Raw genomic sequence first — 13391 nt, forward strand, 5'->3', positions numbered from 1 at the left:
TGCCACCGGTGGGGGGTGTCGGCACTCTGCCCCTGGCAAGGGCCCACCAGGGCATCGTGACAGGTTCTCACAGTGGCTGCGGACGGCGCAGAAAGACACAGTCAGAACCCCGCCCTTCACACAGAAGGGGCGACCGGGACCCAAGGGGAAGCCGGGCTCTGGGGCACCGGGGGGGGCGGCGCTGGGCGAGGACTCAGGGCTGAGGGGCTCCGCTGCCCTTGGTCCTCTGCCCGACAGTGTCCTCCCTGCCGGGAGCCAGGGAGGTGGACAGCAGAGCCCACCGCTCAGAGCTGTCCATCCGGACCAAGGCCACAGCTAGGTCCGTGCTGTCGCAGACCTGGAACTCGGCCAAGGTGGGCACACGGAGGCAGAGCCAAGGCCACTTGGTCAGTTTCTTTATTGAGGCTGCTGGGGCCTTGGTGCGGGTCGCACTGCCCGGGGGACCCGTGGCCTGTTCTGCAGCTCACTCGGGGGTCCTGCTTCTGCTCCTCAGGGACCAGGCCTTTGACAAGCGGGACTTGGGCTTCTTCCTCTGGAGGTCTGAACGGTGGACATTGAGGACACTTGCCCACCTCTTGGCCACTGCCCACGTCCTTCCCATCCACCCACCACAGCCCCCACCCTGGCCCCCCGGAGCCTGCAGGAAGCCAGGCCCAAGGTCGGCCTGGAGTCTCACCCTCGCCCGGGGGACCAGCGGGCACCTTTGAGCACCCACTGGACTGGACATCCCTGGAGGACAAGGCCCCGCCAAGTGCTCCCCTCACCCTGACCCGGAGGCCACCAGCTGCTTCGCAGATCCATCATGTGACAGGGGACTCACTCCCTTAGGGTGAGCCTGCCCTCCTCGCGAAGCTGCCAAAGAGTGGCCCAGTCCCCCAGGAGGTTCGACCCCCTGGACAGAGCCCAGCACCCCCGCCTGCCCTGCACCCCCATTACCCAGCTTCTGGATCATGTTCTGTAGCATCTCGTCCTCCTCTTGTTCCCTGGAACAGGGACAGGGAGTGAGGGGCAGCACACCGTGCCCGGGGGGGACAGTGCCCGGGTCCTCGCCAGCCAGCCTCACACCTGAGCCCTGAGCCCCTGGCACGGGGTCACCTGCCCTCTCACCTGCCAATAAGCTACAGCTTGGCACTGCTCTCTCCCGCCCTGGGCAGACCCCTGCTGTTTCTGGAGACCCTCGTCCGTGACAAGGGGACAGGACCCTGCCCTCGGGGCCCACCTGCGAAATGCACAGGGTGGGTCTTGCAGACCCTCATCCGTGACAAGGGGACAGGAGCCTGCCTGCCCTCAGGGCCCACCTGCGAAATGCACAGGGTGGGTCTTGCTCATGAGGCCAGGAAGGTTCTAAGCATGAGGTGACCTGTCTTGGCCTGGCTGGAAGGGGGCTGGGCCAGGCCCACCTGAGCCCCACCGCACCTGGGCCCCACCGCACCCGGGCCAGGCCCACCTGGGCCCCACCCTACCTGAGCCCCACCACACCTGAGCCCCACCCCACCTGAGCCCCACCGCACCTGAGCCGGTCCTCGTCCAGAAAGTCGACGATGTCGCTGCGGTCGTTTACGGTTCTCACGTACTTGTTCAGCAGATCCTGCTCCCTCTGCCGGTCCTGGGGCGACTTCAGATTCTCTGCCGGGACAGCCTGCCATCAGCGGGAGCCCTGCTGTCCCACCCTGCTCTGGATGCAGTGTCCCCACCCCCAAAACGTCATGCTCCTCCGCTGAGCAGGGGGTAGGGTCTTGGGGCATCTGGGGCAGAGCGCGTGGCCTATGGCGGGCTCTTGGCAACGCAGACTGAATGAATGATTGCACAAATACACGAATGACTCTATCAGAGGCTGAGTGTTGCTGGTCTGTCTCTGGGTCACCCCACCATCCTCACAAATCTGCCCATTTCAGGGATGTGGGAACTGCGGCTCCGGACAGAGGGGTTACTGCCAAGCCCCCCCCCGCCCTGCCTGCAGCCACGCCAGCCCACGAGGTATGCCTGCATCTCACACTCGGCCCTCGGGGGCTGGGAGCGAGCGCCGCCCCACTCCGCAGGGGGTGAGGCCCAGGCAGCGAGGCGGAGCCACGCACAGCTGGGAAGTGGGCAGCTGAGGCTCCAGGCTCCAGGGACGTGCGCCTAACAGCAGCGTCGGCCATCCCAACGGTGGCCAACCTCCAACCCCGGGGCCGGCAGGAAGGCGCCCTGGAAAGCCCGCACCGAGCCCGCCTCTTGGACTGAGGCCCCGCCCCCCGCTGGCCGGGGCTGGGGTGCACGCACCCGGCTTGGCCATCAGCCGGCGCAGCTCGCCCTCCAGGTCCAGCTGCTGCTCCTCCAGGCGCTGGTCCCGGGCCCTGCAGAGGTGCGGAGGCGTGAGGTCGGGCTGGCCACCCCACCCTGCGCCCCGCCTGCTCCCGGAGGCCTGCGGGCTGCGCCCCTCACTTGTACATCAGCTCCGACTCCAGCCGCAGCAGCAGCTGCTTCTCGTGGATGAGCCGGAACCAGTCCACCATGAGCGCGTCCTCCGAGGCGTCTGCGGGAGCGGGGAGAGGGGCCGGACTGGGCGCAGTGTCCCCGGGGAGCTGGCTGCACCAGGGCTGGGCAGGGGGCGCCCGCCCACGGTGCTTGGGGCGTGAGGGGAGCGGAGGGCACGGCTCACCCCCCTCGGCCGCGCGCAGGCGCTTCTCCAGCTCCACGCCCCTGAGCTCCAGCACGTCCAGCTGCCCCTGGATGCTCTGCATCTGCCTCTGGATCTCTTCCTGGGGCACGTAGTCGGGATGCAGCTAGGACGAAGGGGTGATGGGTGAGGCCAGTGCCCGGCCTCCAGGGCGCTGAGCTCCCCGCCATTCCTCACCGCCCCCCCCTCCCCCGGCCACTCACTCTGACAGGAGAGGTCACTGCCTTGCTAGGTGGAGCAGGGACACCAGCAGGGTCCAAGGGCCTCCCTGGAAAAGGCACAGAACAAGTGTCCTGGATCGGGGTCGCCAGGCCCAAGGCAACCTGGACGTGTCCTGGAAGGGGGTCTGACCTCCGGCAGCTGGACCCCCCACTCCACTATGTCCCCCACGCCACCCCGGCTCCCCTACTCCATTCGGCAGGCCCCTGGGCAGGGTGCCCAAAGGCGCGAGCTCACAATCAGATGCAGCAGCACAGACGCCCCACCAGCACCCCGGCCGTCCTGGGTGCCAGTTGCCAAGAGCAAATACGCCATCATCGCCAAGTCTCTGCAACTCGCGCGCCAGGAGGAAGGGCCGGGGCCGGGGCCGGGTCCCACAGGCCCCCTGCCCACCTCAGGCCTGCGAGCTTGGCCGCCTCCGGGCGAGAGCGGCTCCTTGCTGCCCTGGCTCGCCCTCCCCCCATGCCAGGCCTGATGACCTCCTGTTCGTCCTTCATGTCCCCACTGGGCACCTCCTCAGAGGAGCCGCCTTCACCTGCACCCCAGCAGAAGTGGGGTGGTGGCCCGGGCTGACCTGGTTTGTCCTGAGGAGGGGGCCACCCCTCCTCCTCTTTCCGGCTCCGAGCCGGGGCCTCCTGCACCCAGGGCCGCGGCTGCAGCCAGTCGCCAGAAACGTCCAGGTTGGCAGGGATGGCGAGCTTCCTGCGGCGGGAAGGGGAGGGGGCCGGAGAAGGGGGTGCAGCTGCTCGCGGGCGGGAGACAGAGCCACACGTCAGGCCGGCAGGCCTGGTGTCCTCCCGACACTGCTTCCCTGGGCTGGGGCCACCCACAGGGCACCACAGGGTCAGCCCCACAGCCCTGTGCCCACATCCTGCCCAACGGCCATGCCCAGCAAGGGCAGAATCCTTGGCACAGAGAAAGATCACATAGAAAATGGGACGCAGGGGCCACCAAGTGCAGGGAACAGACACGCTCACACACACAACAGACACACACCACTGCCCACGAGGGACAGCCAGCTCCTCTGGCTGATCAGGACGACGACCCCTCCCCCACTATCCAGGGGACACCACTGCAGGGCCCAGCCCCCAACAGCTCCCCCAGAGGAGACCAAGCCGGGCCCGCAGGCATCAGGCCCCAGCACTACCTGAGAGGCTGGGCCGGGGCTCGGCCGGGCCCGGCGTCCGCTCAGGCGGCACGGGGGTCACAGTGACGTGGACAGGGGCCTTCCAGGGCACATTCCCCGCCCTCGGCTCTCCCGGGACCCGTGGCTCCTTCAGCTCCAGGGCCCTGGATGGAGGCGAGGGGTCATCTGAGGGACGGGCAGCCACATGTGGACGAGCCTGGAGTCAGCACGCCGGCCACGGGGAAAGGCTGTGGTGCACCCCAGGGTCACGCACCACATGACGCCCAGGGCGCAGGTGCAAGCGCGTGCTCAGGTGCCCACGGCTGGTGCCCAGATGGCTAAACCACCCAGGCCCCAGCCCCTCGTGTGTGCACACGGCCCGTTACCCACCACGCACGGTACACACAGGGCGGCCACCCGGCACGGCCACCCCTGGAGCTACATGCCCAGCAATCAGTGTGGACCGAAGGCCCTGCTGACCAGCCACCTGCGGCACGCCCGGGGAGGCTGCCACGCCCTCGCCCCCCTTCCTGTGCAGACGGGGTTCCGTGGGGAGCCGCTGCTCAATGTGCGGGCGGGATCCTACCCTGCTCCAGAGCCAGGCCCACTGAACGTGTTCCTGTCCCTCAGCCACCAAGGCTGGCTCACATGGGTTAGGGCCCGCCGCAGCCACCCGCCCTCTTGACTTGGTAGGGAAGGAATGTGGCTCTGTGTCACTGAGGCCATACGAACTGTCCCATCACTCAGGCCAGTATGAGCCATCCCCTCTCTCAAGCCCGTGCGAACTGTCCTGTCGCTGAGGTTGGGGTGACTGTCCCCTGCCACTCAGGCTGGTATGAACTGACCCTTCACTCAGGCCCATGCGACTGTCCCTCAAGCGGTGTGGGCCAGCCTCTGCTGCCACGGGGGCGGTGCACGCGTGATGTGCACACGTCCTGCTCACGGGTGTGGTCGGCGGGTGCGCGTGCGGCCTGGCCCCGGGAGCATTCGCCGAGCGCCTGCTGTGTGCTGGGCCCGGCGCAGCACGAGCCCACAGGCCCAGGCCCGGCTGCCCACCCCTCACCTCTCAGCGGGGCTGCTCTTGTCCACGGGCTTCAGGAGGCCCCTCCATCTTGCTGGCCCGTCCTCCTGGCCTTCCTGGGGGCTGGCGCTCGGGCCTGGGAGGGGGCAGGGAGACAGGTCATATTGGAGTCGAGGGGTGTTTGGGTAAGGGGGAGTCTGCTGGGAAAGGCTGGACGTCACCTGTCCCCTCTTCCTGCAGCCTTCCCTTAGCTGCCTGCCAGCGGGCACAGGACCACCGGCCTGGCCGCCTGTGCTGTGTGTGCCTGGAGGAACCCCATCCCCTCTCTGGGCCTCCGCTGTCCCTGTTGCCAAACAGGCAAGGGCGCGTCAAGGGGAGCCCCGTGTCGGTCTGGCTGTCCGTGCGTCCGCAGACCGCTTCCTACACCCCGTGCCCGACGTCCACAGAAGGCAGACGCGTACCCTTTGCCAGTGAGGCCTCTGGTCTCAGCCTGGAGCCAGCACCTGCCCTGCTGACCCCCGAAGACACAGCTGAGGTCTTCACAGCCGCCTGGGGCAGCGTGGGCGTCTTCAAGGTACTCAGGAGGGCCTGAGGCTCAGTCCTTGCCGGGGGGCGAAAGGCCTGGGGAGACGCCAGCGGTGCTGGCTTAGCGGATGGACCTGCTCGTGGCCCTTCAGCTCTGGGGTGGCAGTTCAGAGCAGGGGAGGCAGCCGGGGAGGGCCTGTGGGTATGAGAGCCAGTATCAGGCACGGAGCCCAGCCCCTCCTGCCACAACCCGGGCAGGAGCCTCTCAGCCTTCCTGGGCAGCTGGTTCCCAGTGCCTGACATCCTGAGGAAGGACAGACGCCCCTGAGGGGTGAGGGACAGGCCACAGGCATCCATTTCTGGCACGTGTTGGCACCTGTATGCCCTGTTTGACTCTGGTGTCAGCAGAGGTTTAAAGGCCCCAAACACATCATGCGTGGGTTGTGCGGGTGGGGGCCGTACCCCAGTACCCCCCCAACTGCCTCAAGCCAGGCTGGCCTAGCACAATCCGTGCCCCCCCAGCTGCCTCGAGCAAGGCCGGCCTTGCACAATCTCTAGGCCTTTGGTCCCCCTGGGAGTCCCGGGCGCCACCGGCTGATCCAGTGAGGTCGGCAGCTCTGAGCTGGGAATACTGTCCCCCCAGAAAGGGGCAGCATGAGGCGGCAGGCACAGCGCTGTCAGCCAGCTGGTCTGAACCCCCTTACTTGCTAGGCGACCACAGCGAGGTGAATGGTGTCCCCAAATTCATGTGCACCTGGCAACTCAGTATGATCTTATTTGGAGACAGGCTCTTTGTGATCAAGCTGGGATGCGGTCATCCCGGATTAGGGGGGCCTTGCGACAGACAGAAAAGCAGACACAGAGAGAGGGCATGTGACAGCAGAGATGGAGGACGTGGCCACGAGCCCAGGGACACCTGGGGCCCCCTAAGCGGGAAGAGGCAGGAAGGACTTTCCCCTCGGGCCTCAGGAAGGAGCATGGGTGGCCCTGCCGACACTTCCTCTCAGACTCGTGGCCTCCAGAAGTGAGAGGGACAGTGCCTGTTGGCCTGGCCCCCGGTCAGTGGTGCTGTGTTCCAGTCAGGGGTACAGGGACTCCTTCACCCTGTCACGGCGTCCACTCCATGTCCAGTGTGCAGAAGGCACTGGAACACGGGCAGGGGTGGCTCAGGGCCCCACTGGGGGCAGATGGGCACACTCAGGCCACACCCAGCCTGCTTCGTCTGAGTGCCTCGTGGGGGCCCCAGGGGGCAGTGTCACCGCCGCCCGGAGCATGCAGACGGTGGCTTTGCAGTGACAACCATGGGCCCCTCCTGCTGACCGCCAGGCACACCTGTCTCATTCTCTGGGCAGGGAAACTGAGGCGGGGGCCTGAAGCCCTACTGTCACACGTCCAGGCGAGGCGGAGCCCTGGACCCTCCCCAGCTGCCCCTGACCCCTCTGGCCTCCTGGTGCCCCAGTGGCTGGTGAGCAGGTAGCAGCCACACCCCTACCCACCTGCCAGGCGCCTGAGTGCCAGCCTCCCCCAGCCCTGGAAGGGCCTTGCGGAGGCAGCTCAGTGCCTGCGCTCTGCTGACCACCCCGGAGGGAGCATCTGCCGGAGCTGGCGCCCTCACGGTTGCGCCCGCGATGGGGGCAGGTCGAGGTGTCTGGACAGACTTCTCCTGGGCTGGCTGCGTCCTGGAGGCCGGTGGGGCAGAGGCTGGGGTGTCCGCTGGGCCTGGAGGTGCTGGGCTCACACTGAACTTGGTCTGAGGGGCTGGCACTCGGGTGGTCGCTTGGCCTTGTGGTGTGGCCGGGCGAGGGCCCGGGGCACTCGAGGTCACAGCGGGACGGGGGCTGATGGCCACCATGTCCTGTGCCGGTGATGACCACCCCGTCGGGGAGCTGTTGGTCACACGTATGCTGGCTTTGCCACTCACAGGGCCCACCGAGAGCCTGGGCCCAGCTGGACTCCCCATGGGGGAGGTAGCTGCAGTGGGGACAATGCCTCTGGCAGCTGAGTTGCCCACCACGGGCTGCCAGGAGGTGGGCTTGGCTTCTGGCCCCACATCTCTCTGTCCACGCACCCCCTGGGCCTTCTGCGGGGCACTGGGGGGCTTAAAGTCTGTGGGGACGGCCCCTGGCTGGCTGGCGGCCAGGCCTGGCAACTTAGGGCTCACAGAGGTGGCTTCGGGGGGGTGGCTGGGACAGACGAAGACGCCAGGCTCCGCTGTGGCTCTGTAGCGGCCCGAGTGCAGCGTGTTGGAACAATGTTTACACCTGGGGGCAGAGGAAACCGGCAGCCCTGGCTGGCGCATGTTCACGCACGCACGCACGCACGCACGCGCGCACGCCTTCCCGTGACCAACTCCCGGATGCTCCTGTGTGCACGCCTAAGGTCGTTCATTCACTCAATGAACACCTCTCACTGCTGGTGACCATCTGTCACAGACTCCACCAAGGACCTCATCAGACACACAAGGAAGAGCTCATGCCTGTCCACTCTCACACACGCACGCGCACACACACGCTCACACACGCACGCACACATGCTCACGTGTGCACACATTTGCTCACACATGCACACACATGTGCAAGTGTGCGCACTCACACACACAAGCACACACGTGCACAAGCACACACGCACGCGCACGCGCACGCGGGCCCCACCTGAAGCAGCTGCGGTGGTAGAGCTTCCCGTCAGCCAGGTGTCGCTGCACCAGGTGCACGTGCAGGCCGCAGACCGCACAGGTGCTGCTGACTGAGCCACCTGCCGAGGCCTGGCCCTTGGGAGGGGTGCCGGCTGACATTTCTGAGCTCCCCCAGGGCCCAGCCCTCCCTCCTGACCCCACCTGGAGCCCATCAGCCGGCAAGAAGATCCTGTTTTACAGACTGGACAACCGAGGCCCCGGAGGATCCGAGGCTCGGCCCAGGGTCTCCAGCCTGGCCCGAGGGGGTGGGCTGAGGGCCTGGCACTGGGAGTCCCAACCCCTCCAGTCCCCGCCCCAAGGCACAGAAAGCTAATCCAATTTCCCGCCTCCCACCAGGCTTTGCTCCAGCTCCCGGAGCCTGGTGTGACAGCCGAGGAAGGCAGGGGGCGCCCATGCACAAGGTGTCACCCCCTCTTCGAGCTCCGCCTCTGAAAAGTGGGGTCTCAGCTCACGTTGCAGATGGTCGAGCAGTAAAGGGCACACCCAGCTTTCTTCCCTAGCCCCACCGCAGAAACCCACTCGGAGCCCAGAAGGGTCTGGGTTCGAGGCTCCAGCTTGGCTCAGCCTCAGCTGCCCGAGCAGGCGGGACTGAAGGGGCCGGAGCCACCTGGTGGGCTCCTGACAGACGGCAGCCGAGGCCGTGCCAACCAGAGGGGACCCCACCCGGTCCCGGGCACCATGGCTCAGGGGCCGCACTGTCCCCAAGCCCCGCGCAGTGGGAGCCAAGGAACCCAGGAAGCAGAGGAGGGCGGGGCACTTACAGCCTTCAGCGGGTGGTCCTCTGCGCCCCCATCCTTCCGCGGGACAGTAGGGTTTGTGCTGACCGGGGACAGCGGCTGCCCCCGGCCTAGGGCACGTGAGGGCATGGCCGGCTGGGGTGGGGCCCTCTTTCCGGAGGGTTCCTCGCCAGCATCGGACGGGGACCTCTTCACGCCAGCCATGCCTCCAACTGGCACAAGACACAGAGGGTCAGGGGGTCCGGCCCAGCCCTACGCTCTGGCTCTGAAAGTATCTGGGCCCCCTGCCTGACTGCCCTGAAGGTGGGGTGTCCAGCACCAGGCCTGGAGTTGGGGGAAGGGGGTGGGGGGCAGCTCCTGCTGGCTGGGGGCCCAGGGGGAGGGGCAGCCCCAGCCAGATTCCCAGCAGGGCCTGGCCTCACCCAGGCCCTCCCCTTCCCCACAGCGAGCCCCTGATCTGGGGTCAGGGAGAAGGGACTTTTCTTTCTCCACAAAGTGGGAATGAAACAGTAGGGCTGGCCCGGAGCCCAGAGGGACTCTGGGGATTTCTAAGGCCCGGGAGAGGAAGGCGGGGGCAGCGTGAAAGCCCAAAGCGGCCGCCCCTCCCAGGCAGGCCCACGGGGCCGGCGGCTCCCTGCCAGCGCCAGCCTGCTTTCTACAGGGCCAAAAGTCAGGACCAAATTGGGGCAGGAGGGGGAGGCATCTGGAGTGGGCCTGGGGGCCCCGTGTGGTGGCCGAGCTCCTGGAGGCAGGAGCCACGGGCGCAGACCCAGGGGAGCAGAGGCCAGCAGAGGCCAGCGCGGAGGCCAGGCAGGCGCTGGGCACATCTGCTCAGTGGACAGCTGGGAACGGGAGGGCTGAGCCGGCTCTGGCCGGGGTGCGTGGGAGGACATGTTCCTGGCGCCTTGCTCATCAATTGTCACTTGCAGCAGGACGAGGGGCCCAGGTCCCATGGGAAGCTGCAGCACTGGGAGCTGCACACGCCTGCCCCGCCCATGTGCTGGTGCTAGCTCTGGGGGACAGGGGCGCCCGACTCACTGGGGGCGCGTCCGTGGAAGTAGTTGTAGTACTGGGACACGTAGGTCAGGATACTCAGCCGGTCCGGCACCTTCAGAGCCACCATGTCCTCCGCGTCCAGCAGCGCTGGGATGCCCAGCTCCTCCTCCGCCACGCGGAAGGCCTGGGGGAGGGGCGGTCAGCAGGGAGCAGCTGGGAGCCCCTCCTCCTGGTCAGGCCACCAGCTCCACTGAGGGAGGCAGGGAGGGGCCAGGGGCAGGAGTCCTCCTCCTCGGAGCCCAGAAGGGTCTGGGCTCAAGGCAACAGCTCTGCTTGGTCTCAGTTTACCCGACCACACAGGACTGAAGGGGTCAGGAGCCGGTCCCGAGCGGGCACCCCGAGGGGCGAGGGCTGGCCCTGCCTTCCGAGCATCAGCCCATTGGGGACAGGGCTCATTTTGCAGCAAGAGGCTGAGCTGGCTGGCACGGGGCGGGGTTCGCAGCCAGGGGTGTGGGGCGGCCTGACAGCCATGGTCAGGACCCTGGCGGCTGGGCTGAGGGGCCGGGGCAGTGGGGCAGACGCTGGGCTACCCCAGGACCCACTGGGGGCCCTGCCCTCCCAGAGCCACCTCTGGATCCCACTCTGCCTTGGGCAGGAAGGAGAGTACAACCACGCCCACCCTCCCTCCCCACCAACATGAAGGGGGCCCAGTGGGCCTGGTACAGCTGAGGCTCTTCTGGGGAGCTGGGGTCATGGGCTCAGGACCAGCTGTGGAGTTCGGTAGCGAGCCCTGGATCCACCACTCCCCAGGTGCCAGGCAGGCACCCCCGAAACGCGGGCTGGGGGCTGGGCAGGCGCCCCTGGGACGTGAACTGGGGTCTGGGTGGGCGGCCCTGGGACGTAGGCGGGGGAGCCAAGTGGGCACCCCTGGGACCAGCCGAGCAGTTGTGGGGCAGGAGCAGGAACTCACCAGTTTGTTGTTGTCATAAATGTTCTCCTTCCTGAGAGCACTGAAGTTTCTGGAAGATAAACACACAGGTGTCCCACAGAGCTCAGAGTGCAGGAAGGAGGGACCTGGGGGGTCATCCTGCCCAGTGGGGCAACCGAGCCATGGGGGTGTCGGGGCTGAGTGCAGCCTTCCCGTGCTGAGGGAGGTCGCCGTGACCTGGAGGCGGGCAGGCCGGCGGCCCTCACCGCGGCTCCTGCCCAGTGGGAGGTAGCTCCGCGCTGCCTCCAAACCCTGCGGAGCGCACCGGCCCGGTGGCCCACGGGAGCTCCCGGGACGAGGACCATGACGTGCGGTAGGGACAGAGCTCGGCCGACCCCGTGTCACTCGCTTTGTCCCCCGGGACCTCCCGTGTTATCGGCTCACACCCTGCGAGCTACCACTGTCCGCCTCGCACGGATGAGGAAACTGAGGCAGAGGCTCTATGACTCGCCCCAGGTCACACAGCAGTGAAGACCAAAGCCAGGCCGGGGCCCCCACGTCCTGACATTTGAGGTTCGGCCGTTTGGGGAGGGCCCTTAGGCACCTGCCAGACACCAGCTGCCTCACCCTCAGGCGGAGGGTGCCGAGCCCTCGCCCACACTGACCACAGCCACAGGGCGTCCCGTGGGCGGGGGACCCACAGCGATTCTTTGGAAAGGAGGGAGGCCCGGCCAGCTCCAGGCCCCGAGCCCCCGGCACCCCTGGGGGTCCATGCCCACGCCCGGCACGGCATGCCAGCCCCTCGCACGCCCAGGAGGACGCTCTGAGCAGAAGCACGGCTGGACCCCAGCGGGACCCGGCCCAGCCCGAGACAGCTGATTCAGCGCTGTCTGTCTGTCCACGTTGCTGTCTGTGGGGCCTGAGGCGGCCTTGCCGCTTCTGCATGAACTGGATGGTTCTGGAAGCCTCGTGGCCTGGGAGGGGGCTCAGGCTGAGAGCACGCGCGAAGACACCGCAGCTGCTGGTGATGAACGCGAGGCCCCTGGCTGACGGCCAGTGGGACGCAGAGACCCTGCAGCCACCTGGCTGCGATCCCATCCCGACCCTGACGGCCTGTCACACAGGAAGGAAACTGAAGCCGGCGGCAGCAGCCCGCCCTCGGCCGCACGGTGGGGGGAGGCCAGGCCGTGGTTTGTCCACCTCCCCGAGCAGCCCCGCCGTCCATCAAGCTGCCCGACTCTTCCGAAAGTCCCCCGTTTCCGCCTGGAACACCTCCCGGGTAACGCGTTCCAGATGCTACGGCCACCAACGAGCACAGAGAGGGCTTTTGTGCACAGGACAAGACGGTGGACAGATCTGTCTCTGGGCGGACAAATGACCGGAAGGCTGGGCGACGCCTTTGGCAGCCCCGCCTGCACACCCATCACCCACCCCGAGTTCATGCCCCCAGCACCCACGGCAGGTGGAGCTCAGGGCTCTCAGCCATGCCCTCCTCTGTCCTCAGCGCCTGGGGGTCAGAGTCCCCTTCCCACCCCTCCCCTGTCCCTTTGAGGGCTCAGTCCCTCCTCCAGGCCCTCCCTGGGTCACCGACCTGCAGGCGTCCAAAGAGATGCCCTGGTGGCCAGAGGGCAGGATAACAAGTTCTGTTTTGTCTCCAAACAAGGGGCAGCCGCCCCTCTGCCTCCCACATCGGCCTCAGGCGGCCAGTCAGGCAGCCCGTTGCCTCACGGGGCCCCTTCTTCCTCCAGACCCGGACTGAGCCCCTCAGAGCTCCAGGCGGCAGGTCGGAGGTGAGCGAGTCAGGGCTGCAGCCCTGCCCCTCCCCTAAAGCTCAGGGACCACCACCCTCAGGACCAAGTCCAAGCTGCTGCCCAGCCCTCGAGACCTCCACGCTGGGCTAGACCACCCTGGCCAGTCCCTTCAGGCGCCCAGTGTCCCACGGTGGACCCTGCTCTGCTTGTGGCTGGTCGAGGCTGAGCGCACGTCCCTCGCAGCATGGGGTCAGGGCCACCACGGGGAGCCTGAGGCTGGTGCCAGCAGAAATCACGGGAGCCGCAGCCTGGAGTGGAGACCACACCCAGGCCTCAGGAAGTCCAACCTGCTCAGCTTCCACCGGCCGGGGGCCCTGCAGGGAGGGGCGGACTGTGCCCCCCCAGACCTGCAGGAGTCCCCACCCCCACGACCTCGTCACGGGACCTTGTTCGGAAATGGTCTTTACAGAGAGAACCGACTTTAAGCGCAATCACCAGGGTGGGCCACAGCCTGACATGGCAGGGTCCTTATGAAAAGGGGACTTGGGACAGCGAGACGCACAGTGGGAAGATGATTCAGGGACACGGGTGACGGCGACGTGGCCAGCCTGCGGCGCTGTGTTCAGGCAGGCCTAGCGGACGGGCGCCGGCTTCGGCTGGCCCTGGGAGAGTGGCCGGCTCGTGGTTAAGGCCTGCTGGACCACAATGCCTCATTGTCACCCCCGCCCAGCTGTGAG

The 13391-nt window shown here is 67.2% G+C and overlaps 1 protein-coding gene across 1 annotated transcript; it reads right to left on the reverse strand.

The window, feature by feature from the left end:
* Positions 1 to 379: 379 nt before the first annotated feature.
* MICALL2 (MICAL like 2) lies at positions 380 to 12001 on the reverse strand. The gene is made up of 17 exons (XM_015592476.2): positions 11823 to 12001; positions 10946 to 10994; positions 10018 to 10159; positions 9004 to 9191; positions 8202 to 8317; positions 7047 to 7811; positions 5487 to 5746; positions 5068 to 5161; positions 4026 to 4168; positions 3453 to 3620; positions 2863 to 2927; positions 2642 to 2765; positions 2425 to 2515; positions 2263 to 2336; positions 1512 to 1626; positions 937 to 983; positions 380 to 540 (listed from the first exon to the last, which is right to left on the reverse strand). The coding sequence occupies exons 1-17, from the start codon at positions 11999 to 12001 to the stop codon at positions 464 to 466; spliced, it is 2697 nt and encodes an 898-aa protein (XP_015447962.1). The 3' UTR covers positions 380 to 463.
* Positions 12002 to 13391: the final 1390 nt, after the last annotated feature.

The sequence above is a fragment of the Pteropus alecto genome, unplaced genomic scaffold, assembly GCF_000325575.1.
Source record: "Pteropus alecto unplaced genomic scaffold, ASM32557v1 scaffold56, whole genome shotgun sequence".
Taxonomy (NCBI): domain Eukaryota; kingdom Metazoa; phylum Chordata; class Mammalia; order Chiroptera; family Pteropodidae; genus Pteropus; species Pteropus alecto.